The sequence below is a fragment of the Melanerpes formicivorus genome, unplaced genomic scaffold (assembly GCF_026170545.1).
Source record: "Melanerpes formicivorus ecotype bairdi unplaced genomic scaffold, bMelFor1.0.p_v2 SCAF_13, whole genome shotgun sequence".
NCBI classification, from domain to species: Eukaryota; Metazoa; Chordata; class Aves; order Piciformes; family Picidae; genus Melanerpes; species Melanerpes formicivorus.
The window spans coordinates 2,973,518-2,998,047 of NW_027142365.1; the positions used below are offsets into that span (position 1 = coordinate 2,973,518).

Here is a 24,530-nt window from a genome sequence, read left to right on the forward strand (position 1 = left end):
CAAGGCCAGGCTGGATGGGGCTTTGAGCAACCTGGTCTAGTGGAAGATGTGGAACTAGGTGATCTTTAAGGTCCCTTCCAATCCATGCCACTCTGTGATGCTCTGATAACCACTATGCACATGTGGAGACATGGAAAACAGCAATCAGGTGAGAAGTCTGCAAAGATCCAAACACAATGCTCAACTTTACCTGCTAAGGTCTGTCATGTACATTTACTCTTTTAAGGCTGGCAAAGGAGCAGAAGCAAAAGAGCCTCAGGACATGCTCCAGTGCCAGCGACACTAAACAAGTCAGAGTCATTTGTGTGCCAACTGCTCATAGTTTTATTTCAGCACACGATTGTTTGAGTCTGCAGCCTTGCCTGGCAAGCTCTCACATCAGGAACATGGTGAATGGTTTTAATCTGACATGCATTTTGTCTGCATTTATGGTTACTTGAGGAGTTTTCTGGCTACCATCTGTCCTTTTGTTGTGCCTCTTCAAGATCTGAGGAAGGAGACTGGGTGAGATGAGCTCCTGAGGTCCCATGGTCCCATCTTAGCCTAGCACTGAGTGGGGATGAGACCATGGTATTTGTCTCCTGGGTGGCTGTTCTGCAAAGGCAGAAGCTTGAAAATCCATTTTTCTCTGTGGAAACCTTTTGTTTCTTGAGGCAGGAGTTCTACCCCTCTGTGTATCATGCTTCCCTATGCACAACTGCACTACTGTACAGAGCAGGTGATTTTGCTTCTAGAGTATCTCTCAAAGGCTTAGTCCAGTACACATTTTAAAGCCTCAGGTGCCTCAAGGCTCAGTGAGAACATTCAGACATTGTAATTATATTACAAACACATCACTCTAGAGCAAGGAGGAGCTTGTCTGCCACCCTCTCAGCTTTACAGACTCATGAAGCAGGACAGACCTCTCTTCTCCAGTATCCCTGTACCTGCTAGTGAGCAGGCTAGTACCTGCTCACTCTCCTCCTCCCCTGTGAGCAGGGAATGTTGTCCTTGCACACTGGGTCTGTAGCAGTGCAGGGAGTCACTGCTGGGTTCCTTTGATCCTAACAAAGATGTTTTTGACAGAGGAGCCAGTGTAAGGCTGAGCTGGGAGATGGAGCCTTTGTCCTACTGTCTGGAGAGAGTCTGAATGTGTGAGCAGTGTGGCACACTGTCCCCAGCCTGGTGAGATGTGTCTTCCCAAAGCCTGTTCTCTCAGCCTTCTTATTTTGAGTCTTAGCTATGTTCCCCTTGCTGGAACGATCAGTTCTGCATCAGCTCTCTGCTCTAGGAGGGGAAAACCATACCACTGAAATATTTCTCCATGGGTTGGCTGCTGCTGCTGTTTTCCTCTTACCCTGAAGAGAGAAAAGCTGTTCTTCTTGTCTGTAGGAATTACTTCCTCACAGCCAGAGACGGGGACTTCTGTCCAGGCCTCGCTTCAGCGCGCTGATAAAGAGATCAAGACAGCTCTAAGGAAGCTCATGGACTCGGCATCACTCCTGGTGACTCTTCCCCCAGGCATGCAAGGAGGAGCTGATGGCCTTGGCCTTTATGGGTCCATTCCTTCAGAGCACTCAGAAAGAGCAGCCAGGTCCTCTGTGCTAGTTCATGAAGCCAGTACCCAAACCCAGGCTGCTGGAGGGCATGGTAGGTTTGGTGTGAGTCTGGAAGATGTCCCATGGGAGTCAAGAGAGATAAAAATATTCAATGCATCAATAATGATATTTTTTTCCCTTAATTTTGTGTTTTGTTGGGGATTTTTTGAGCAACTGAAGATTAGGAGGACATTCAGACCCGAAGTAACGTGGGGCTGTGGGTTGGGATTAGGTTGACCACAAGTTTGGGCAGATCTCTCTGCAAACAGGAGGTGCTTGGAAACTGTGTGTAGGTTCATCACCTGCCAGAAATGGAGGGATGGGATTTTCTTATTCCACCTTGGAGCTTTTGACCTGGGCTGGGGCTGTTTTGGGGGAGAAGGTGGGGTGGGAGCCCTCCTTTACACTTATAGAAGTCATTTGTGGTTTGGGGTGCTTTTATCCATTTGGAATGGGTAAAGGAGGTTGCTTTGCTTTTATTGATGGCCATAAACAAGCTGGAAGTGTGTTTAGCACTCCTGTGTCCAGTGTCAGAGGCTTTCTAAGACACTGAGTGCATCACTTTCACCTTTCTACCAGCCTTGGTAACCCCTTAGCAGTTTACATGTGATTCAAAGCGATGAAGTGTGTGACTGTGTCTTGCTAGGAGGAAAAGTCTTCTGTCTCTGCTTTGTTTTCACTGTGAATAAGAGGCAACCCTTCCACTCTTCCTTCTGCTTCTGCCATAGAAACTTGTGTAAGCTGTCTCTGTGTCAGCTCAGACTAACTGTCCTCCAGCAGCACTAACTTTAAAAGGACAATGTCAAATAGCCCTCAGCCCTTAAACTCCAGGTGCTGCTTAAAGGAAAAAATAAGATATTCCTGTCTTAAAGTTAAGAAGGATAGAAACATTTCACAGGATGACAGGGCTTGGAAGGAGCCCAAAGAGATCATCAAGTCCAACCCCCCTGCCAGAGCAGGACCACACAATCTAGCTCAGGTCACACAGGAACACATCCAGACAGGTCTTGAAAGGCTCCAGAGAAGGAGACTCCACAACCTCTCTGGGCAGCCTGTTCCAGTGCTCTGTGACCCTGACAGTAAAGAAGTTCCTCCTTGTGTTGAATTTCATGGAATCAGACCCAAAATTTAAACATGAGAGGATTTAAAACCCTTTCCCCCCCCCCCTTGGTAATAGAAAATACTCTGAAAGTGATCCTCTGATGAAGCAGGACGACTCAAAATTCTCATGAAAATAAGTGAGCCAGCAGAGTATTTCCTTAGTCTCAGCTACAGAGATAACAGAGCAGTGAATGAGGTGGGTTTGCTGTCCTTTCAGCTGAGAGAACTACATGTGTTACTAACATGAGAAATGGTTTTTATCAGATGGAGGCTTGACAACAACTCTCTGCTCACATGCTCTGAATGAAAACAAGGCCAATCTTTCAATAGTGCTGGCAGGGGCACAGCAGAATCCCACCTGCCTGGGATCTCTGCCCCTGCCAGGAATGCCCTGACTAACCATGTTTCCCACCCCAAGACAGCTAATTTCTGTCATTTCTAGAAAACCAGCCAACACCAGGCATCCCTTGAGTGCTCCTCAAAAAAGGCTCTTCCCAGTGGGGAGAAGATTCCTCCTGATTTACCCTTTTCTCCTCAGATGGTGGTCAGTATCAAAAGACACTCAGGTACTTTGGGGATGGAAGACCAAGCCAGTTTTGGAAGATGTATCTGAGTGAAGGATTCATAATAAAAGCTGAACAATGCCCAAATGGTCATCAAGCTGCACCATCTTTGTTTCCTTGTTCCTGTAAGCCCCAGATGTCAAATCTTGTTCTGCAGGGACATTTCCAAAGAGCCCAACAGAGATGCACCATCGCTGATGTTAGAACATCAGCAGGTCCTCCACATTAGCATGCCTCAACACTATCACCATGTGAACTGTAGCCCCAGCCAGGGCCTGCCTTGACCACCAGTTTGCAGTAAGCTCACTCATGTCTCTGATGCTGTCTGTGATTGCACCAATGAGCCAAGAACTACTCCTGTGACACAAAGTTTAATCAAAGCATTCATGTGCATGAAGCCGACACTAGACATCTGTGGAGGTGTTTAAATACAGTGCTGAGGGACATGGTTTAGGGGTAGACTTGGCAGTGATGAGCTAATGGTTGGGCTCAATGATCTCAGAGGTCTCTTCCAACCTAAATGATTCTATGATTTCATCATAGCCCAGAGCTGGAACTCAAACATCTCCTGTAAGGGATGTATTGAACTCAAGCTGTCCTCCCAGTCATCCTATTTCTTCCTGTCCCTACTGACCACCTCTCCTGCTTTTGTCTCTGTGTGCTTCCCTACAGCAAAATTAGTTTTGCCCAATCAGCAGTGTGACATCATTCAGTCTCTCTGATGTTATCCAAGCCCTTTGCTTCATACTGTTGTCTGATAAGGGCCAAACTCTCCTCTTAGCTTCAGCGACTGCACTCAGCTTAGGCCAGATGGACTTTGTTCTGACACAAAGCAGAGTACAGATGGCCCCAAAGGTTTGCTCTGGGTTTCAGGCGTGCTGTCACAGGTGATGTGTTCTAACTTGCCCTATTTCTGCTGCCAGAGAAAGCACAAAGGCAGATTCCAGATGAAGAACCAAGTGTGCCAACAGCCAGCCCTAGGCTTCCCCGTGAAGAAAGAGCAGCTGGAGATGACAGCACTCAGGAGCGCACTGTTCCTATAACCAGGTAAACCCCAGCTCAACAGACACAGATTCCATAGAGTCATAGAATGCTTTGTGTTGGAAGAGACCTTAAAAAATCCTTTAGTTCCACCCCTGCTGCAGGGGCCCCTGGGCAGGGACACCTTCTGCTAGAGCAGGTTGCTCCAAGCCCCATCCAACCTGGCACTGAACACTTCCACTTCCAAAAGACTTTGATGCAAGAGAGCAATTTCATGGTGGGGGGGGAAGCAGGTGGGGGCTTGAACTGATACTTGTAGGTTTATTGTTAGTTTTAGAATCCTGTTCACACAGGCATTGTGCAAGAAAGATAGAAAAGGTTGGAGGGAATCCCCCCCACAAAAAACCCACCCAAATTATTCTTGTTTTAATTGTAAGAAAGACATTGAGTTGCTAGAGTGTCTCTAGAGAAAGACAACAAAGCTGGTGATAAGGCTTATGAGAAGCAGCTGAGGGGAGTGGGGTTCTTCACTCTGGAGAAGAGGAGCCTGAGAGGAGACCTCATTGCTCTCTACAACTACCTGAAAGGAGGATGGAGTGAGGTGGGGGTGGGGGTTGGTCTCCTCTCCTTAGTATCAGGTGATAGAATGAGAGGAGATGGCCCTGAAATTGTGCCAGGGAAGATTATGAGGGGAAAAAATTCTTCCCTGAAATAGTGGTCAGGGATTGGAACAGGTTGCCCAGGGAGGTGGTGGGGTCACCATCTCTGGAGGTGTTCAAGAAATGTGTGGATATGGCACTTTGGGACACGGTTCAATGGCCATGGGGGACTTAGGTTGGACTCAGTGATCTTAGAGGTCTTTTCCAACCGAGGCAATCCTCTGGTTCTACAAATACACACAGAGCAATGGCAGGGTGTAATCCCCTGTCCCTGTAGTTGTATTTAATTATGTAATGACCTTTTCTCTTGGGCTTCATTAAAGAACATCACCAGCCTCAGGGGCAGGAGATTGGCACAGAAGAGAAGGAGATGTGCTCTGGGATGTACACAGTGAAGTTTATATTGAGACTACAGAGAGAACTCGTGTGTACAAGACTGAAGAGAAGACCCCAGCAAGTAAGGGAGAACCCTGTTTCCATTTCCCCTGTCTTCCCATGGTTGTCTTTGTCTTCTCTGTCAGTGCTCTTTTGAGTACTTCCACTCCTTCAGTAGCAACTGTTAATTAAACAGAAAGTATAAGAGAGAAGCATGAAGATAAGTAGCTTAAAAGTAATGCTTGCATAAAGAAACCCAACCACACTGCTGTGGTACCTCCTGACTTGACATTAGCCAATGATTATCCTAAATGGCCAGTCCTAAAAATCCCCTTTGAGTCACTCCCCCTCACAAAGTCCTGGCCCTGTGCACACAGCAAACCCTTGTGTCTCCCCAGGTCCTCCCTACATGCAAGTGACGATAGAGGACGTGCAGGTGGATTCTGGGGAGCGTGCCAAGTTTCAGGCAGTCATTGAAGGAACCCCTCAGCCAACTGTTTTGTGGTTTAAGGTAAGCACAGATTTTCCTCTGGATGAGAGAGAGCCCCATTAGCAAGGACTTCTGTGGGGAATTCCTTCTGCTCTTTCATCTACACTGATTCTGGGTCCTATCTACAGATTTTGTTGCAACCACCACCCGTGCATCTCACTTTGTGTTGGCTCCAGTGTCACTGTGGCAAACCTCCACAATGCACACACTCCTCCTGCCCCTTTATTGGGAGCATTTGTGAATATATGAAGCAGCACAAGTGCCTAACCAAGCTGGAGACCAGGCAGGAGCAAAGTGCCCTATGCTCCCTGGGCTCACTGCTCAGGCAAGGTGTGCTGGGAGAGCCAAAGAATAAAGCCCACAGCCCTGGTGCCCCTCCCAGTCCTCCTGTGAATAGGTTATGGAACAAAAGATTGTTGGGTAATGTGGAAACAGGGAGACATGGAGGCCTTCTTCAGCCAGCATTTTTTCAGTGAGGTCTGTTTGCTTTAAGACAGCTGTGGTCCTGTCTCTCATTTCGTGAGGAGAAGCAACATCTCTTTTCATGTTGGGTTTTTTTTCCCAGTGCCAAAAATGTCCTTTCATTCTTTCAGGGCACTTCATTGCTGACAGACAGCAACAGGGTCCATCAAGGGAAGGAAGGAACAACATATTTCTTAGTTGTGGACAATGCTGTCTCAGAAGATGGTGGAGTTTATACCTGTGTTGCCAAAAATGCAGGAGGGGAGGTTCTGTGCAAGGCAGAGCTGGTTGTGCGTGAAGGTAATGCTGTGCTGTCAGCTGCTGGAAGTGCTTCCACAGCCACTGCAGTGTGTACTCTCTTGTGGTCACCTTCTGGTACCCATGAGGTATCTGTTCTGCATTCCTGTGTAGCATTTGTGTGTTACCAGCATGGCAGCATCCAGTGTAAGAGCAAATGACCTAATGGCCTGCAGTCATGCACAGGCAAATGAGAGTTTTGTTTCCCCTTTCTTCATACACGTGATGAACTGGCATGGGAATGTGAGGCCATTTCCTCTCCTTCCATCACCTGACACAAGGGAGAGTAAACTGACCCCCAGCTCACTCCAACCTCCTTTCAGGTAGTGGTAGAAAGCAATGAAGTCTCCCCCCAGCCTCCTCTTCTCCAGACTAAGGCTGCATCCCCGAAGCTTCTCTCGTCAAACAGCTCCACTTCATTCTGTGCAGAAGTTTAGAGCCCCCCTGTAATCCTCCAGGCCTTATGTTGTCCTGTAGTGACTTTGCATGTTCCCTGTGAGGCACTGTTGTCTGAATGTTAACACTGATGTTCTCCTTCATTCCCAAAGCTAAGAAAGACCAAGAGGCAAAGAAAGTGGCCACCAGGAGAAAGCTTCATTCCCTTTATGAGGTTAAGCAGGAGATTGGAAGGTAAATGAATTTCCTACCTTCACAGAACCATAGAATCATTTTGTTGGGAAAAGATCTTGAAGATCACCAAGTCCAACCAGTAACTGACTCTACAAAGCCTGGTGCTAAACCACATCCCTCAGCACCACACCTCTGCAGCTCATAGATCCCTACAGGGACAGGGATTTGACCACCTCCCTGGGGAGCTTGCTCCAGGGTTTGAGAACACTTCCAGTGAAGAAGTTTGTTTTAATATTCAGTCTAAACCTCCCCTGGTGCAACTTGAGTCCATCTCCTCTTGTCCTATCACTTGAGACTTGACCCCCACCTCACTACAACCTCCTTGGGAGCTGTAGAGAGTGAGAACGTGCGGAGAAGAGCTTCAAGCTCAAGAGCCATTAACTCTTGCTCTTCAAACCCAACAAGAAGGTCTCCCCTCTGCCTCCTTTTCTCCAGAAGTGACTTCTGGAGAATATCTCCTTCCCCACCTGAGCTGCTGAGCATGTGTAACCAGAAGCAGAGGTGGGGCTGGCTATAGAAAGGCCTGAAAGGATCAAAGTGCTGGTAGAAGTGGGAGATCATCCTATTGAGGTGTGCTGGAAACCTTTCTCTGAGGTTTCTGACAGAGGATGGGGAGAGCCCATGCAGCACATAGGTCCAGGCAGCTCCAGCCAGAGGCTGGCAGGGTTGGTGCCCACGTTTGACATCTTGGCGACGGGCATCACAAGCACTGTGTCCATCCCAAGGATCCAAGAGCATCAGCCTTTGTCTGCTGAAGGCTGTAGCCCCTGAAAGAGCTTTAACTCGGCAAATGAAGCTAATTCACTCCTTAATTTTAGAGACAGCCAGGAGAGGGCAACAGCACCCCGCAGACAGGAAAATGAGCTGTCTGTGGCTGGAGAGCTTAAGCCTTGAGGAGCAGCAGGGAGCTGTCAAAGCCCGGGACATGGAAAGGTCTACACCTGCTGTGCTGAGGGCTTTGAACCAAGCTCTGAGCAGGGCTTCTCCTTTGATTTTGACGCAGGGGCTGCTTCAGCTTTGTGAAACGAGTTGTGCACAAAGGGAACGGAGTGTCCTGTGCCGCTAAGTTCATTCCCCTGCGAAGCAAAACGAAGGCTCGAGCTCACCAGGAGAGGGATATCCTGGCCTCGCTGTCCCACGACAGGATCACCAGGCTCCTGGATCACTTTGAAACCAGGAAAACGCTGATTTTGATCCTGGAGTTGTATCCTTTCATAGAATCATAGAATCAACAAGGTTGGAAAAGACCTCAGAGATCATCAAGCCCAACCTAGCCTAACACCTCATGACTAACCGAACCATGGCTTCAAGTGCCACGTCCAAGCCTTTATTGAACACCTCCAGGGATGGTGACTCCGCACCAGGAGTGATACCATGCTCTTGCTTGTAGGGAGCATGACAGGATCACAGGATATTAGGGGTTGGAAGGGACCTGCAGAGATCATTGAGTCCAACCCACCCCCTGCCAGAGAAGGACCGTAGAATCTATCTCAGGTCACACAGGGACACATCCAGATGGGTCTTGAAAGTCTCCAGAGAAGGAGACTCCACAAGCTCCCTGGGCAGACTGCTCCAGAGCTCTGTTACCCTCACAATGAAGAAGTTCCTCCTCATGTTGAGGTGGAACCTCCTGTGCTGGAGTTTATATCCATTGCCCCTTGTCCTATCCCAGGGTGTAAGTGAGCAGAGCCTGTCCCCTCCCTCCTGACCCCCAGCCCTCAGATATTTATAAACATTTATTCAATCCCCTCTCAGTCTTCTCTTCTCCAGACTAAAAAGCCCCAGGGCTCTCAGCCTCTCCTCCTAGGGCATGACAGGAGCACAGGTTCAGAGAAGCCTAATCCAGCAAGAAAGACATTGGTGCAGTAGAGACTGCAATGAGTAACTTGCAGATCATGTTGTCTGAGATCACCTCCCAAATCCTGCTGCTGCCTGGACAGAGATGGTGACAAAGTGAGAAACCAGCTGGTAGCTGCAGTTCTGTTTGCCCTTAATGCTCCTGGCAGATGCTCCAACGAAGAGCTCCTTGACCGCCTGTTCAAGAAGAGCGTCATCACTGAAGCAGAGGTAATCTGCCTGCCTTAGCTGAAAACCCAGAGCTGGTGGCTGCCCCCAGAGCACCTTCCAGCTGCATTTTGCTTTGAGGACTGTCTTTCATCAGCTGGTAACCTGTCAAAACAGAATCAGCCCTTACAATGTCTTCCCAGCAGCTTTCACTACTTAGCTGACTCTTTTTCTGAGAGGGTTTTGACCACCAGTGTTGCATTCAGCCCCATACAGAGGATATTTGCTCTGCTGTCATCCTTTCCTTGCTGTCTGTCACCTGCAGCTCCTGCATCTTCACTTGTTTACTAAAACTTTATGCCCTATTCTCAGCTGTACTCCCAGGCACTTCTTTGCAGTCTCCAAACCAAGGGCTGAACCCTACAGTATCTGAGGTTGTTTTTCGAGATCCTTAGTGCTCCTCCAAGCTCAAAATGTTTCACATCCTCCCAGCTGGCAGGCAGATGTCCCATAGGTATTGGTAAATTGGATTGTTCTTTGGGGTGCTCAGGGATGACCATCATAGAATCATAGAATGCTTTGGTTTGAAAGGGACCTTAAAGATCATCTAGTTCCAGCCACCCCAGCGTGGGCACGGACACCTTCCACTAGGTCAGGTTGCTCAAGGCCCTGTCACAGAACCACAGAATCACCAAGGTTGGAAGAGACCTCAAAGATCATCAAGTCCAACCTGTCACCACAGACCTCTTGACAAACCATGGCACCACGTGCCACATCCAATCCCCTCTTGAACACCTCCAGGGACGGTGACTCCGCCACCTCCCTGGGCAGCACATCCCAATGGCTAACAACTCTCTCTGGGAAGAACTTTCTCCTCACCTTGAGTCTAAACTTCCCCTGGTGCAGCTTGAGACTGTGTCCTCTTGTTCTGGTGCTGGGTGCCTGGGAAAAGAGACCAACCCCCTCCTGGCTACAACCTCCCTTCAGGGAGTTGGAGAGAGCAAGAAGGTCTCCCCTGAGCCTCCTCTTCTCCAGGCTAAGCAACCCCAGCTCCCTCAGCCTCTCCTTGCAGGGCTTGTGCTCGAGGCCTCTCACCCAACCTGCCCTTCAAGTTCAAGTAGTTCAGGAAGTTCATTCTAAACCCTACTTCTAGTTCAGTCTCTCCCTCTCTCACAGATTAAAAATACTGGTGGAATCAGGGACTTCCTTCTTTACTACTAATGTTTAATGCTTGTCATCAATCAAATTTTTCAGGTCAAATTGTATATCAAGCAAATTTTGGAAGGGGTCAAGTACCTGCATGACAACAACATCCTTCATCTGGATATTAAGGTAACATACAATGGCAGGCCTAGCTTATCACAGCCTCTCTTCAAACTATCCTTGCAACTAAAAACCTTGCCTGATTTCAAGAAAAAAAACCCCAATCCTCCTTTTAATTTTGTTTCCTTTGCTAGCCACTGAATATCCTCATGGTTTATCCTGAAAGGGAAGATCTTAAGCTCTGTGACTTTGGATTTGCTCAGAAGATCACCCCCTTCGAGCCTCAGTACAGCAAATATGGGTCTCCAGAGTTTGTTGCCCCAGAAATTGTTTCTCTCTCCCCAGTGTCAAGAGCCACTGATGTCTGGTAACCTCTCATCTTTCTGAAAAGCTTTTTGCCTCAGCTGCCCTCAATTTCCATTTGCTGTTAATAAGTAAATGGAGTAGTGATGATAAACTGAGAGTGAACACTGAGAACCCAAACCCCAGCAGGGCTCTTTAAAGCTCCTTCTGTCTGTTTTATTCAACCCTAATTGAGCTCTGACAGCTAATGAATGCAAAGGAGCATCTCAGAGAAGATGATCTTCATTAGAGGCAGCAGCTAGGGAGGGTGATCCTAGGGGGGCTTTCTAGAAAAGGCAAACAAACCTCCTCTTCTCTCTTTGTGCCTTCAAAATGAGGAGTGAGTTGATGATTATTTCTTAACATGCTAAAAGGGAAACAAATTGAAGGTTGGGAACAGCAGCTCTTGGGATTTGTTTTCTTTGGAAAGAGGAGGAGAAGAAAGAGATCCTGCTGTTCCAGGGGGTCTGGTGGCAGACAGAGGGACTGTGTGATGGAGAAGTAGGGATGAACACCTGACATTCTCTTCCCTCTCTCCTCAGGGCTGTTGGAGTCATCACATATTTAAGGTAAAGAGAGCTTCTTGGAAACACTCACTTGTTCCTTTGTCAGTCAGGGCCCTCCAGTACCTTCTGTGAGGATTCTGAGTGAAGCACTGAGTCCTTCTATAATGAGGGCAATTTCTGTGTGGTTTTCCTCTTTACTCACTCTTCCCTGCTTGCCCAGGGCTTTGGTTGTTGTCCCTGCTGGAAGACCTGAAAGCTGCTCTCCTTTTAGTTAGCAACGAGAGTGGTGGAAGAGGTTAAGCCTCCTCCTTGCTCCTACTGTAGCTGCTCCAAATCAAACCCTTTGGAATGGGGATAAATAATTCAGTTAAGTGCCATGTGAAGCTGGGTTGAAAGATGCTCTGCTGGTGGATGCATTGCTCACAAGCACTGCAAGCCCTTCACGCATGGAGATGGAGTCCTTCAAGCATTTTGTGCCCCGCGTGAGCATTTGCTCTTCTGTCATCTGAAGAGCAAACAGAAGTCTAAAGCCTGTCTGCTTTTGTTTTGTGTTCAATGAATCAGCCTAACATGCAAGTCTCCATTTGCTGGGGAGAATGACAGAGGAACCCTGCTCAATATCCAGAAGGGGGAAGTTTCATGGACCATTCCTGACGTTGTTCACTTGAGTGAAGATGCAAAGGACTTCATGCAAGGGATCCTGCGGCAGAACCCCAAGTGAGTGCGCTGCCTTTCTGCTTCCTAGAGCCCATGTGCCAAGATCTTGGTGTCTCAGCAGGCAGATCTCAGCTCATTAGAGCTGCACTTACTTTGAAAAGCAGAAAACCAAAGGAAGTGTGGTGTGCTGTGCTCTAATTCTTCTTGATTGTTCCCCATTATGCCAAATGGGCTTGTTCCTGGCACGGTGATGCCCTCATTCCCTGACTCCTCCAGGCTGATGAGTTTCTAAACTGACAAAAAGAAGTGGGCAGAGCAAGGACTGGAACAGAGAGAGTTATATGAGAATGAAATAATATTTACCACATCCATTAAGCAGTCTCAAGTACAAAAGGTGACTGGAAGGCATGTTTGCAGGCACTTGCTTTTTAATTTCATTGCTATTCTGTCTGCCTGCTGCCAAAGCTGTTTTTCCTCTGACCACCTACAGAGCCGAAGTCATTCTTAGGGCTGCTCTCCTGCCCTTGAGCAGGCTCCCTACAGAGTGCCATGGGGTCTTCCCAAGGATCTGCAGGGTTTGGCAGACTGGAAAAGGAGGATTGCTTCACCTGAAGGGAAGGAAACATTTCAACCTTGGGTTGAAAGCCTCTTTCTGTTTTGTTTGTCAGCTCCAAGACAGCAGCCTAGATAGCAGCAGTATCAACAGCCCAGTAGCAATACAGGCTGGGGGATGATGGGGTTGAGAGGAGCCCTGTGGAGAAGACTTGGGGGTGTTGGTGGCTGAAATGCTGGACAAGATCTGGCAGCGTGTGCTCACAGCCCTGAACCAGCTATGTCCTGGGCTGATCCCCAGCAGGATGGGCAGCAGGTGGAGGAAGGGGATTCTGCCCCTCTGCTCTGCTCTGGTGAGACCCCCATCTGCAGTGCTGGGGCCAGCTCTGGAGTCCTCAGCATTAGAAGGACATAGACCTGCTGCAGTGAGGCCAGAGGAGGCCACAACAATAGCCAAAGGGCTGGAAGCCCTCTGCTGTGAGGCCAGGCTGAGAAAGTTTGGGTTGTTCAGCCTGGTCTCCAGGGAGACCTTCTGGTGGCCTTTCAGTACTTGAAGGGTCCATCAAAGAGCTGGGGACAGACATTTCAGCAGGGCTTGTTTTGACAGGACAAAGGGTGATGGATTTAGAGAGATTTAGTGAGATTTAGATATAAAGAAGACAATTTTTACACTGAGGGTGGTGAGACCCTGGCTTGGGTCTCACTAGAGGTGGTAGATGCCCCATCCCTGGAACAGTTCCAGGCCAGGTTGGTTGGGGCTCTGAGCAACCTGCTCTAGCTGAAGATATCCCTGCTGACTGCAGGAGGGTTGGACTAGATGACCTTTAAAGGTCCTTTCCAGCCCAAACCATTCCATGACTCCATACACTGAAGTGTGTCTTTGTGTCCCTGTGAAGCAGGCACCTTCAGAGAGATCCTGTGGGTGCTATCAGAAGTGGCTTGCTACTAACCCAGTGATCTCTTCTCTTCTCAGAGACAGGCCCAGTGCTTTGGATTGCCTTTCCCACAAGTGGTTCATGGTAAGTTTGTCCTGCTTCTTTATTAGTCAGATGGGAAGAGACTTTTGTAGGGGCAGCTTGCAAAGCTGCTTGGAGTTATGTGCTGCTTGATTTTTTTCCTGTTGGTCTCCTACTTTCTGTCCTGGAGTCAGGAGCTCAGGCATGGCTCTCCAGAAAGTGGAGACCCATTGGTGTTTACATGCCAGGATACCTTTCCTTTCAAAAGATAAAGGTTACCACTGCCTTGAGAAGATCCAACGTGTCTGGATGGAAAGTGTGGCTTTGCAGAGCAAGGCTATGGCTGATACTCTGATGCCTTAAATTGCTAGGGAAAAGAGCTGAAAATGAACCAAAAAGATAAACAGGAGCTTAATGCCATGCATGGAACAGGGCTTGCTTTTGTCAATGGACAGCTGAGACTTAATCACAAAGGGGCTGTAGCCTTTGCTCTGGTGTAACTTTCCTAAATTAAACTTTTGGGGAGGAGGGAATCCTTTAAAGCAAAACCCAAACCCAAAACCAAACAGCTTCTCTGGAATTGATGTTTTTCCTCTCATTCCACCTGGCAGCATAATGTCCCCCTTGAAGCAGCTCATTTCATCAATACCAAGCAGCTCAAGTTCATTGTGGCTCGGAGCAAGTGGCAGGTGAGTTGGCCTTCATCTGTGCTGAGTTTTTCACTTATATAGATATAGATTTGTAGTTACATTTGCATCCTTTAAAGTCCTGGCAGACTTAACCAAGCAGAGATCTCAGCTTGGTTATGAATGGAAAACAAGCCCAGGAGAGAGGGGTTGATGGATTCTAGACTTCTGGTGCCTGGAATCATCTGGTCTAATGCAGGTGCCTGTAAGACACTCTAGGTACCCTGGGCTGCCTTTGCAGTTGATGCTGGGTTATAGACAGGACCCAGGAAGATTCCTTTATTCCTGAAGTTCTCTGACATGATCAGATTGATTGCATTCTGAGGATGCCTGTTCCTCTCTGTGGCAGTAGCCAGGAGAGGGGAGCTGCTCAGCTTCAGCTGCAAGGTCACACAGGTCAGAAGTTAAAGCAGATGAATCCTACCTCCTACAGTTTGGTAGGGTCCTCCCTTGGCCTGAGTCCCTGTGGGTTGTACTGCAGTCAGTGGATTTAAGGCCATTTACTCCAGGTAGGCTCTCCTCTGATGTCTGCCATTAAAAACTCTGTTTTTGATTTGTTTTGAGTGGACAGATTGCCTTTGAAAATCTCAAGCAGGGTCCTGCTTCCCAATTCACAACAGCAAGTCAGTCCCATGAAGTCCATATGGTTTCACCTCCGTGAAGGTGAGGAGAAGAAGAACACTTGGAGAGCAAATGAGCTCTGGAGTGAGGATACGTAGCAGAGGGTGGCAAGGTGCCATTAAATCAGGAGGTGTGGGATTTAAGAGCACAGGAGTTCAGTTTGGTTTGCTTGCATTACTGTTCTCCTACCACATTCCCATCTGATTGTGCTGCATTTTGCTCTTCAGCGCTCTCTGATGTGCTATAAATCCATCCTGGTGATGAGGTCTATCCCAGAAATCCTGGAAAGGACTCATGACAACACCTCCCTGGCCATCTCCCGACATCTCATTGAAGAGAGCACTTCCTCCAGTACCAGTGGCTCCTCTTCAGACAATGAGAACTCTCACTTCCCCAAGAAGAGGCACTTTGGCTCTACACCTGAACTGCATTTGTCTGTATTTGATGCACCAAGCCCTCAGGAGCCTCCACAACACGCGAGCGAAGCGCAGCGCTCCAAAATCCCAGTCCCTCCGGTTAAACCCATGAGAAGGAAGTATGCTGCAGTGAAAGCTGAGGTGGGGGACAAATCACCTACAGAAACCAAGGAGTTCATGGAAAGTATCTTGAAGGAGAAAGAGGATGTCCATCCCAGACTTGGAGATGAGAGAGGGGAGCAGTCCCAGAGAAGCAGTGCTGCTGAGCCGTCCACAGAAGGCACATCACATCTGTGCCAGAAAGAACAACCAGGCACGGTTTTATCTGAGAAGGACAGGACTGAGACGCCTGGGGATGGGACAGAAAAGCCACCTGTCTTTGTTCCTAGACAGAGTGTCATCAAAAGCACTTTCTACAGCCAAGCAGCTGAGATACCTGCAAAAGGCCCCTCCTCACCAGGCAGGGAGTTCAGGAGGCACTTGGACAGAGCCAGGAGGACCTTCCGGAAAGCTGGATATTCCAAGGTGCCTCTCAGTGGTCTCCGTGAGCCCCTCCTAGAGCAGTTTGAACTGGAAGAAGAAGAAGAAGGAAAGTCTGGTGAGGATCACAGGGAAGGGCTGCTTGGCTCCTTGACCAAATCAGCCTCATTTGACACTGCAAGGAAACCGCCACATCCTGCCATCGCTGGCGCCACCCGAAGCCGTTCCCTGGATGACTACAGGCTGAGAGCCTCAAGGTCAGTGATGGAACAAGACATTTTGGAAGAAGACTGCGATATATTGTCACAGGAAAGCTGCCCTGAAGGCAGTGACCACTGTGACAGTTCTGCAGGGCCTGGCAAGGGATGTTCTGTAGACACTTCAAAGCAGGAGGACTTTAGGAAGGTCAGCAAGGATTGTTCAGAAGAGCAGTGCTCTCCTTCCACACACTGCGAGGGTGATGGCTGCCCAGCTGCTCTTGTGCAACATCTAGAGAGACTTCCAGTGTCACCTCACAGGAGTGAGAACAGGAAACATTTACTGAAGAAGTCAAAAGCTACTTACATTGAGGATGAGGCTGAGGATCTGGATGGCATAAGCCCCATTCCAGCTGCCCAGTGCTCAGATGTAACTGCATCATCAGCTGAAAAACCTGAAAGCATGGAGGAGCAATGGTCTCCTGGCAGTGTCTCTGACACTGCTTCTCAGGAAGGGAAACAGACCACCTCCAAGTCAGCCCCTACAAGTAAGGGAGGTGTGTGTCTGCCCCAGCAGTCTGCTCTCAGTACTGACATCCAGCCAGATCCGAAAGGTGGAAGCTCACTGATCAAAAGGCCAGCCCCAGTCCCACCTTGGAAAGACAAAAGGCAGAAACATTCACATGAGAAAACTTCTGCTCAGAGTGTTGCCAAGTCAGATCTCATGGAGCATGGAAGCTCTGCTGTTTTAACAGGGCCACAAACAGAAACTGATTCACTTCCAACGTGTGCAGATAAAAGTCAGGAACTTCCTGGTCGAAGTGTTCCAGCAGCTGCTGCCTCAGGGGGCAAACAGCCAGGTACTCTGACTTCTCTGCATACAGCTGATGAAGATGCTCAGCAGAAGATGAAGACCTATAAAGAGGTGAGATCTGCTCTTCTGCAAGATGAAGGACTGAGTGTTACAGGAATTGCTCCGTCATCAGCTCCTGTTGGAAGCCAAGCACAGAAGGCAGCTCCTGTTCACATAGGCACAGCAGCAGCCACCCCAAAAGGAGGGCATTTCATGGCTCCAAAAGCCCCACCACCAACATCAGTGCTGACTTCAGTCTCTGATGGGGCACAGGAGGCTGGAAGGGAGCAGCCAGCTCACAGCAAGGAGAGGCTTGCTGCTCTGAGCAGTAAAAGCTCAGCTCTTGCAGGGCTTGTTCCCAGGTTGGGCCAGGAGGCTGAAATCAAGGCAGCAGAGCCCCAGAGGATGTCTAAGGGCAGTGGCAGAGTTTCTTCTGCTGATCTGGAGGCACACCCTGTCCTAACTGCTTCACAACAAGAAGTGTCCCCAGCTATGAGTATGTATGAGCTAGAGCCTGAGGAACGTGCTGAGGTTTGTGGTGAGGGAAGAGGAGTTGCCGTAGAACGTGGAAGCTGTGCTGCTGGAGAAACTGTCCCACCCTCGCTGCGCAGGGGGCAGAGACAGGAGGTCTCACAACACAGGTCTTCTTTTTACAGTGATGAGGAGTCTGCTGTGCTGGAGGGCTTAGTGGATGAGATGGTTTCCCTCTCTGAGGAGATGAATGTTTGGGCAGAGTCAGTTTCTGGGGAGGAGGAGCGCAGAAAGCACGTCTCTCCTCCCACAGAGAGGGTCTACAAAGGCCAAGGCAGCCAAGAATCCATGGACACCTCATTCCCTTCTGTACAAGAAGGTAAAAGAGAAGTCTCTGAGCTGGATGACCTTGCAGAACCCCACCTTGTTGTGAGTGAGGAGTCAGGGGTGCTGGAAGGGCAGATGGCTCCTCAGGAATGTGAGCATCTGGAAGACTTGGCGTTTGAGAGCTGTGTTTCAAGTATTTCCTCAACAGAGAGCTTGGACACTGGGAGAAGAGGCAGTCAGCTGGCAGTGAGCAAGGACACTGCCAGACACCCAGAAGTTTCTTTGGTGAAAATCAAAGACCTCTCAGATGAAACACCCAGCCCTAGCAGTGGAACTCCCAAATTTGACATCTCAGAGGTGGAGCCTGCCTACCTGAACTTCTCTGACTTGTATGACATTGTCTACTTCCCCTTTGAATTTATGAGCTATAGGAAGCCTCAGCCCAAACCAACCAGCAGGAGGTTTATCCCTTTCAGTGAAAGGACAAGGTCACCTCCTGCAGGACATCTGCACAAGGATAAAAGGCTGTGCATCAGAGAAGAGGCAGGAGACAAGAACAGGAAGAACCAGTTGGAAACATCTGAGGATTCAAAAGCAGCTAACTTCCTGGCCATGGGGAAAGGGTCAGAGGGTCACAAAGAAATGTATGGCCCCCAAAAGGACTCCAGTGGAAAGCAGAAAAGCTCCATCCACAAGCCAGGACTCTTTAAGCCATATGCAAGGTCTAACTCAATGGAGCAGTCAGTGGAGCAGAGTCTGAAGAAGAAAGTAAAAGCTTCTGTTGCCCATATTTCCAGAATCCTGAAAGGGAAGATATCTCCTGAGCCAGAGGCAGAGGAAGGTAAACATTTCACTGGGGGCCTTCACAAGGCTGATGCTCTTTGGGCTGTGCTCAGCCTGCCTTTTCCTTTCCCCCTGCCACATCCAAGGTTTTGGTTGGAGCCTCGTTGCAAAACTGGCAGTGGCAGGTTATGAAATGAGTGGTTTCCAGCCCCACCACTAGCTCCTGGCTCGCTTCAGTAGAGCCAGCTGGGTTAATCTGCTGATGGAAGTGGCTTGAATTCCCCTGCCTGAGTTTGCACAACAGCAGACCAGGGCTGCAGGACACTTTCCTTGCTGCAGTTTCTTCTGCACTTACCATCTCACCATGGTAAATCTTTAAGGGGAAAGTGCCTGGGAGAAGTTAGTGAAGTCATCCTGGCTACTTAAATCAATGAAGCTGCACAACAAAACCTGTTCTTTCTTCTCTGCCCTCTCCAGATATGCCCTGTTCTTGCAGGACATCATTCTGTCTGGACAACCTGATAAAGTTGTCCCTTCTCACTGCAGGAGGGTTGAACCAGATGACCTTCAAGGGTCTCTCCCAAGTCAATGCATTCAATGACTCTAACAGCTGTCACAGCCTTCCCTGTTGACTGAAGGCTTGGTAATAAGGAAACCTGTGACTGCTGAGCTATTTGTGCACCAGCAGCAGAACTGTCTGCTCTAAATGGTGCCCCAGGGACAAGGGTGGCCTTGAATGACTTTCTCATCCTCTCTCCAAAACAGAGTTTGGTGAGCTGGGAAGTGAAGCAACAGAAAAGGAGCTGCTAATAGGGGCTGAAGGATCTCTGAAGAAGAAATCAGCCCTCTCTTCCTTCAAGTTACCAAGCCTCATCCCAAAGGAGAAAGGTATTGCCATTGCAGGAGCCAACAGTTAGCTTTAGCATGGAGTGTCACTAATGAATGACACTGCTGTCAGTTTCCAAGGATGGATGATTGTCTTGAGATGACCTTGACCAACTCACACAGCAAGAGCCAGGCTCCTCTGTTTACAACCACAGACATGCCCTTGCTAAAGCTCTCTTCCCTTGGCACTGCTTGCAAATTCGAGGAAGCCACTGCAAGGGAATAAAAAGCTGTGTGTAAGCTGGAAAGAGAATGAATGAAGCATCCCAAGTTAGGTTGGCAGAAGCAGGCAGCTGTGAATCCACTCACTCCAGTCCTGCACCCATGCATAAGGCACAGATATGAGCTGTGAAATGAAAAGCGGTGGGGTAGCCCCAAATGCTGTGTCAGCAAAGCTGAACTTCCTTCCCTCAGGCAAGTTTCACCTTGACTCTAGCAGGAACATTTTCTGAGGCCAGGTTAATGTCCCAGTGCTCAGCAGAGCCCAGCAAAGCACTGGGAAGGCCAGCTGAGTGGCCAGGCATTGGAACAGGCTGCCCAGGGGGGTGGCTGAGTCGTGACTCCTGGATGTGTTTGTAGCCAGTTAGATGTGGTGCTCAGTGACATGGTTTAGTGGTGAACTTGGTGGAGCAGGGTTAATGGCTGACCCTGATGATCTCAGAGGTCTTTTCCAACCTGAATGATTCTATGATTCTGTGATCCCTGAGTCCAGCCATTAACCCAGCACTGCCAAGTCCACCACTAGACCGCAGCATCCCACCTCCAGGTCCTTTAAATACCTCCAGAGATGGAGACTCCACCATTTCCTCAGCATGAACCAGAAATGTTCCTGAACCAATGAAAGATGCTCTCTGATGTCCTGTGGGCACTTACTTGCCACACAGGCCTCCTGGCCACCCTATATCACTGTTTTTCCTCTTCTTTGCAGCACCTTCATTCGCTGAGGAGCTGATTGACCAGGCTGCTGCTGTGGGGCAGTGCGTGACGCTGTCATGCCGGACAGCAGCTCACTCCTCCCTGCACGTCAAGTGGTTCAGAGGTGACATTGGCATCTCCCTAAGCAGACCCTGATCTCTGGGACAGAGGTACAGGGAAGGGTTTAGACACACTGGTGGCTTTGCAGGGCACTTATCTCTCCTACCTTCTGCTTTTCAGATGGGATGCCTGTCCAGAGCAGCAGCCGGATCCTCATCTCAGCCACACTCAAGAGCTTCCAGCTGCTAACTATTCTCTCTGTTAGTGCTGATGATTTTGGCATCTACACTTGCGTGGCCACAAACTCCCTGGGCTCAGCATCCACCTCTTGCATCATAAGAAGAGCAGGTGAGAGAAGAAGTAGCTGCAGGAGTGGCTACTGCAAGTACTTCCACACAGAAATGACACTAAGGGTGCCGGAGCCCTGCAGCAGGCTGCCCAGAGAGGTTGTGGAGAGAGTCCAAACCTGGACATGGTGATCCTGGGTGATCCTGCTTTAGTGGGGGGTTTGGTGCCTTCCAATGCCCACCACGCTGGGGTTCTGTGACATGTGACCTACAAACAGCTATGAGGTGATAATGGAACTCCAAAGCTTGCCAGGTCAGAGGCAGAAGCTGCCTGTTGGAACTGCTCTGGCTTGTGGGACATCATTCTGCAATGTCAGCTGAGATTTCTGCAGAGAGGTTCAGTGGACAATCTCTCCCTTGCCTGATGCAGTTCACAGCCACAGCCCTTCCTGTCTGGCAGTGTGGCACATTTTGCAGGGTTCATTCCCTCTTCTTCACTCTTTGGTCTCTCTCCTGGCTTCTGAGCCACTCCAGTAACCATGTTGGTTCTAGAGCTAGACTTCAAGATCTTAATACTGAGTTTAAATTAGGCACAGTTCAATTGCTGTCCCACCAGATGTCTGTGCACATATGTAAACATACACATGTGGCTGTAGTTTTAAACATGTATTCAAACTTCCAGCAGGGCCTGTTGTGACAGGCTAAGGAGTGATGGGCTTAAACTAAAAGAGGGAGATGGAGAGCAGAGAGAAGGAAGAAGGTTTTTACACTGAAGGCAATGAGACAGTGGCCTTGGTTGCCCAGAGAAGCTGTAGATGCCTTATCCCTGGAACCATTCCAGGTCAGGTTGGTTGGGGCTCTGAGCAACCTGCTGTAGTTAAAGATGCCTAGATGCCTGGACTAGATGAGCTTTAAAGGTCTCTTCCAAACCAGTCTATGGTTCCACAAATCCAGAATATCCTCATAGAAAAGCTACCTGTAACTGGGAAGTGCTGGGTGTAGAGCTTTGCCTCACAGCAGCACTACTGCTAACAGCCACTGGATTTTGTGTCTCAACAGAGGTTCCTCCCAGCCCTCCACCCCCTGACGTTGTGGATGCCTATGAGGATGGAGTGCAACTGGTCTGGAAACCTGTGGAAACCAACATTCCCATCCATTACACTGTCCAGTGCAAGAGTGAAGGTAAAGTGGAGATGTGCCCTGACACCTGGCAGGGACCATCCCTGGTTGTATGATCTCTTCACCAGCTGGCTGTTTTCTTTGCATTCAAAACCAGGCTGACTTTGGCTCCCCAGCTTGGAGGTAGGAATGAAATCATACAGATGTCATTCAGCCTTCTAGAAGTTAGACAGTGTGCTGGAATGTGCATACTCAGACAAAGGCTTTGTGGAAGCAAAGCAGGTCCCATGGAAGCCATGGCCAAGACCTCGAAGAGCAGCAGCAGACACAGGGCTGGTGGCAGCTTCACAGTCCTGAGCACCCAGACTGCAGGCCTGGCAACACCACACACTAATAATGCCAAGCAACTACGACCAGCAGACAACTTCAGCCTCTCCCCAGGCTTTCTGTCTGGTCTGTGGCGAAAGCTGGTCTCTCACAAAGGCCACCCAGCCCCTGCTGGACAGCCATGCTCTCTTTTCCCATTGAGCTTAAGGCAAACAGCCAGGACAAGATGACAAACGTTTGGCAAAACTGCATCATCTCTTTGATGTTCTCTTCCCAGAGCCTGATGGAGTCAGTGGATGTTTTCCTGTTTAATTCCACACACTTTGAACCAAATCCCCCAGGCCTGTTCCATCTCTCTTGGGACTGTTTTTGCTGTTGTTATTGTTATGAATCCTCTATCTGACAGCAGCTTCTGCTGCAGTCCCACACACAGCCCTTGGGATGAAATTTCCCCATGTTCCTCCTCTTAATTCTCCACCCATACATGAACTCCTTTCAAGGGTTAGAGCTGGGCCAGCCTCTAGACAAGTGACAGATGCTCCATGAGCCACTCTCCCTTCCCAAAGGAGAAGAGAAAGGGAATGAGGGAGAGAGACTGATGGGTTGGAAGTTATACTAACCCAGCTTTGATGACAATAACAACATGAAATAGATACAAATAGATGCAAATCAATGTTGAACCCAACCCCAGTTGGCAATGATGTCACCATCACCACTGATGCTGTGGGCAGGCACTGGGGATGTCCCAGACTGCACTCAGTGCAGATGGAGCTGGATTCAGGAACACAGGATGAGCATTAAAGGCAGAATGAAGAGAGTCCTCCTCAGGCACCAGTCACTGAAGAAGAGGTTTGGCCCTGGTGATCCCTCAGCTTGATGCTGAAGATGACATCCATGGGATGGAATCCCTTGTTGGCCTGTTTTGGGTCACCTGTCCTGTGCCCTCCTCCCTGCAGATGCCACCTCTGACGTCTGGCACCACAGCATGGGGCACAAGATGTGGCACTGCCCTTGGTCTGCATAGGAGCAAGTTTAAGCCAGAGCCTTTCTGCAGCCCAGCCCTTGGCAGGGACTCTCTCTGCCAGAGTTCTCCCTGCCAGAAGCAGCCACTGGCTGTGCAAACCTGCCCTGAACTTCAGCAAGTGCCCTCACTGAGCAGAAGCTGAGCTTAGAAGTCAAATCCCTGAGCAGAATCAGTTCTGTTCTAGCTCAAACCAGGACAGTTTCTTCCTGGATGAACATGAGAAAGACTTTGGGGAGGATACAGGAAGAAAAACAGGAAACATCTCCAGCCTTCCATTGCATTCTGTGTACTTGGCAGGAACATGCCAAGTCCTGCTTTGCTGAACACAGAAGGATTAAGGATTGACAGCAGGCTTTTGCTTGCTGCTCCTGCCAACACTTTTCTCTGTTTCTAAGCTGTATCTGCTCCTTCATGCACATACACACCCCTGTGAAGTCAGCCAGTAGCCTAGTTTTGCTCCATCCCCCCCAGCCTACCAGTCCTATCACTCCCTGACACCCTCAAAAGTCCCTCCCCAGCTTTCTTGTAGCCCCCTGCAGATACTGGAAGGCCACAATTAGGTCTCCTCAGAGCCTTCTCTTCTCCAGACTGAACAACCCCAACTCCCTCAGTCTGTCCTCATAGCAGAGCAGCTCCAGCCCTCTGCTCATCCTCAAGGCCCTTCTCTGGACACCTTCCAGCACCTCCAGATCCTTCCTGTACTAGGGGCTCCAGAGCTGGACACAGTGCTCCAGGTGGGGTCTCAGCAGAGTGGAACAGAGGGGGAGAATCACCTCCCTTGGCCTGCTGGCTGGATGTGATTGGCTTTCTGGGCTGCAAGTGCTCACTGCTGGCTCATGTTGTGCTTCTCATCCTAACCTGTCTTCTGTCTTTCTTTGGTTCAGATGGGGAGTGGACCACTCTTGCTTCTGACATTGCTGACTGCTGCTACTATGCCAGAAACCTCTCCAAGGGGTTTATCTACTGCTTCAGGATAGCCTGCACCAGCAAAGCTGGGATGGGCCCTTACAGCGAGCCATCTGCCAAAGTGAGAATCACTGGGAAGGATCAAATGGGTAAGAACAAATGCCAAGAAAGCACTGGGGAGGGCTGGATTCCTCTATCAAAACAACTGCTGCTCTTTTGGAAGTTCTGAATGTGGGTCCAGACATCAAGAGCAAGTGGGGGCAGGAGTTGCTCTGTTAGAGGGCAGGAGAGCTCTGCAGAGGGACCTTGCCAGGCTGGGCAGATGGGCAGAGTCCAAGGGCAGGAGATTGAACACATCCAAGTGCCAGGGGCTACACATTGGCCACAACAACCCCAGGCAGTGCTGCAGGCTGGGGTCAGAGTGGCCGAGAGCAGCCAGGCAGAGAGGGACCTGGGGGTAGTGGTTGATAGGAGGCTGAACATGAGCCAGCAGTGTGCCCAGGTGGCCAAGAGCTGGGGTTGCTTAGCTTGGAGAAGAGGAGGCTCAGGGGAGACCTTCTTGCTCTCTACAACTACCTGAAGGGAGGTTGTAGCCCGGTGGGGGTTGGTTTCTTCTCCCAGGCAACCAGCACCAGAACAAGAGGACACAGTCTCAAGCTGTGCCAGGGGAGGTTTAGGCTGGATGTTGGGAAGAAGTTCTTCCCAGCAAGAGAGATTGGCCCTTGGAATGTGCTGCCCAGGGAGGTGGTGGAGTCACC

The 24,530-nt window shown here is 49.4% G+C and overlaps 1 protein-coding gene across 25 annotated transcripts in view; it reads left to right on the forward strand.

Annotated features, from left to right (window-relative positions):
- The window catches only part of OBSCN (obscurin, cytoskeletal calmodulin and titin-interacting RhoGEF), a 179,934-nt gene that overhangs the window by 148,113 nt on the left and 7,291 nt on the right, over positions 1-24,530 (forward strand). For 24 of the 25 annotated variants that reach the window (XM_068145854.1, XM_068145855.1, XM_068145863.1 and 21 more), the window contains 20 exons: positions 1,372-1,629; positions 4,165-4,288; positions 5,205-5,338; positions 5,655-5,767; positions 6,340-6,508; positions 7,054-7,135; positions 8,139-8,339; positions 9,142-9,202; positions 10,394-10,471; positions 10,597-10,769; positions 11,287-11,313; positions 11,815-11,967; positions 13,433-13,478; positions 14,027-14,104; positions 14,950-18,307; positions 19,015-19,137; positions 20,063-20,173; positions 20,290-20,457; positions 21,456-21,578; positions 23,751-23,921. In XM_068145854.1, the coding sequence (XP_068001955.1) occupies positions 1,372-1,629; positions 4,165-4,288; positions 5,205-5,338; positions 5,655-5,767; positions 6,340-6,508; positions 7,054-7,135; positions 8,139-8,339; positions 9,142-9,202; positions 10,394-10,471; positions 10,597-10,769; positions 11,287-11,313; positions 11,815-11,967; positions 13,433-13,478; positions 14,027-14,104; positions 14,950-18,307; positions 19,015-19,137; positions 20,063-20,173; positions 20,290-20,457; positions 21,456-21,578; positions 23,751-23,921 (5,751 nt within the window). The remainder of the gene's footprint in view (positions 1-1,371; positions 1,630-4,164; positions 4,289-5,204; positions 5,339-5,654; positions 5,768-6,339; positions 6,509-7,053; positions 7,136-8,138; positions 8,340-9,141; positions 9,203-10,393; positions 10,472-10,596; positions 10,770-11,286; positions 11,314-11,814; positions 11,968-13,432; positions 13,479-14,026; positions 14,105-14,949; positions 18,308-19,014; positions 19,138-20,062; positions 20,174-20,289; positions 20,458-21,455; positions 21,579-23,750; positions 23,922-24,530) is intronic. The other variant, XM_068145856.1, reaches the window with a different exon arrangement.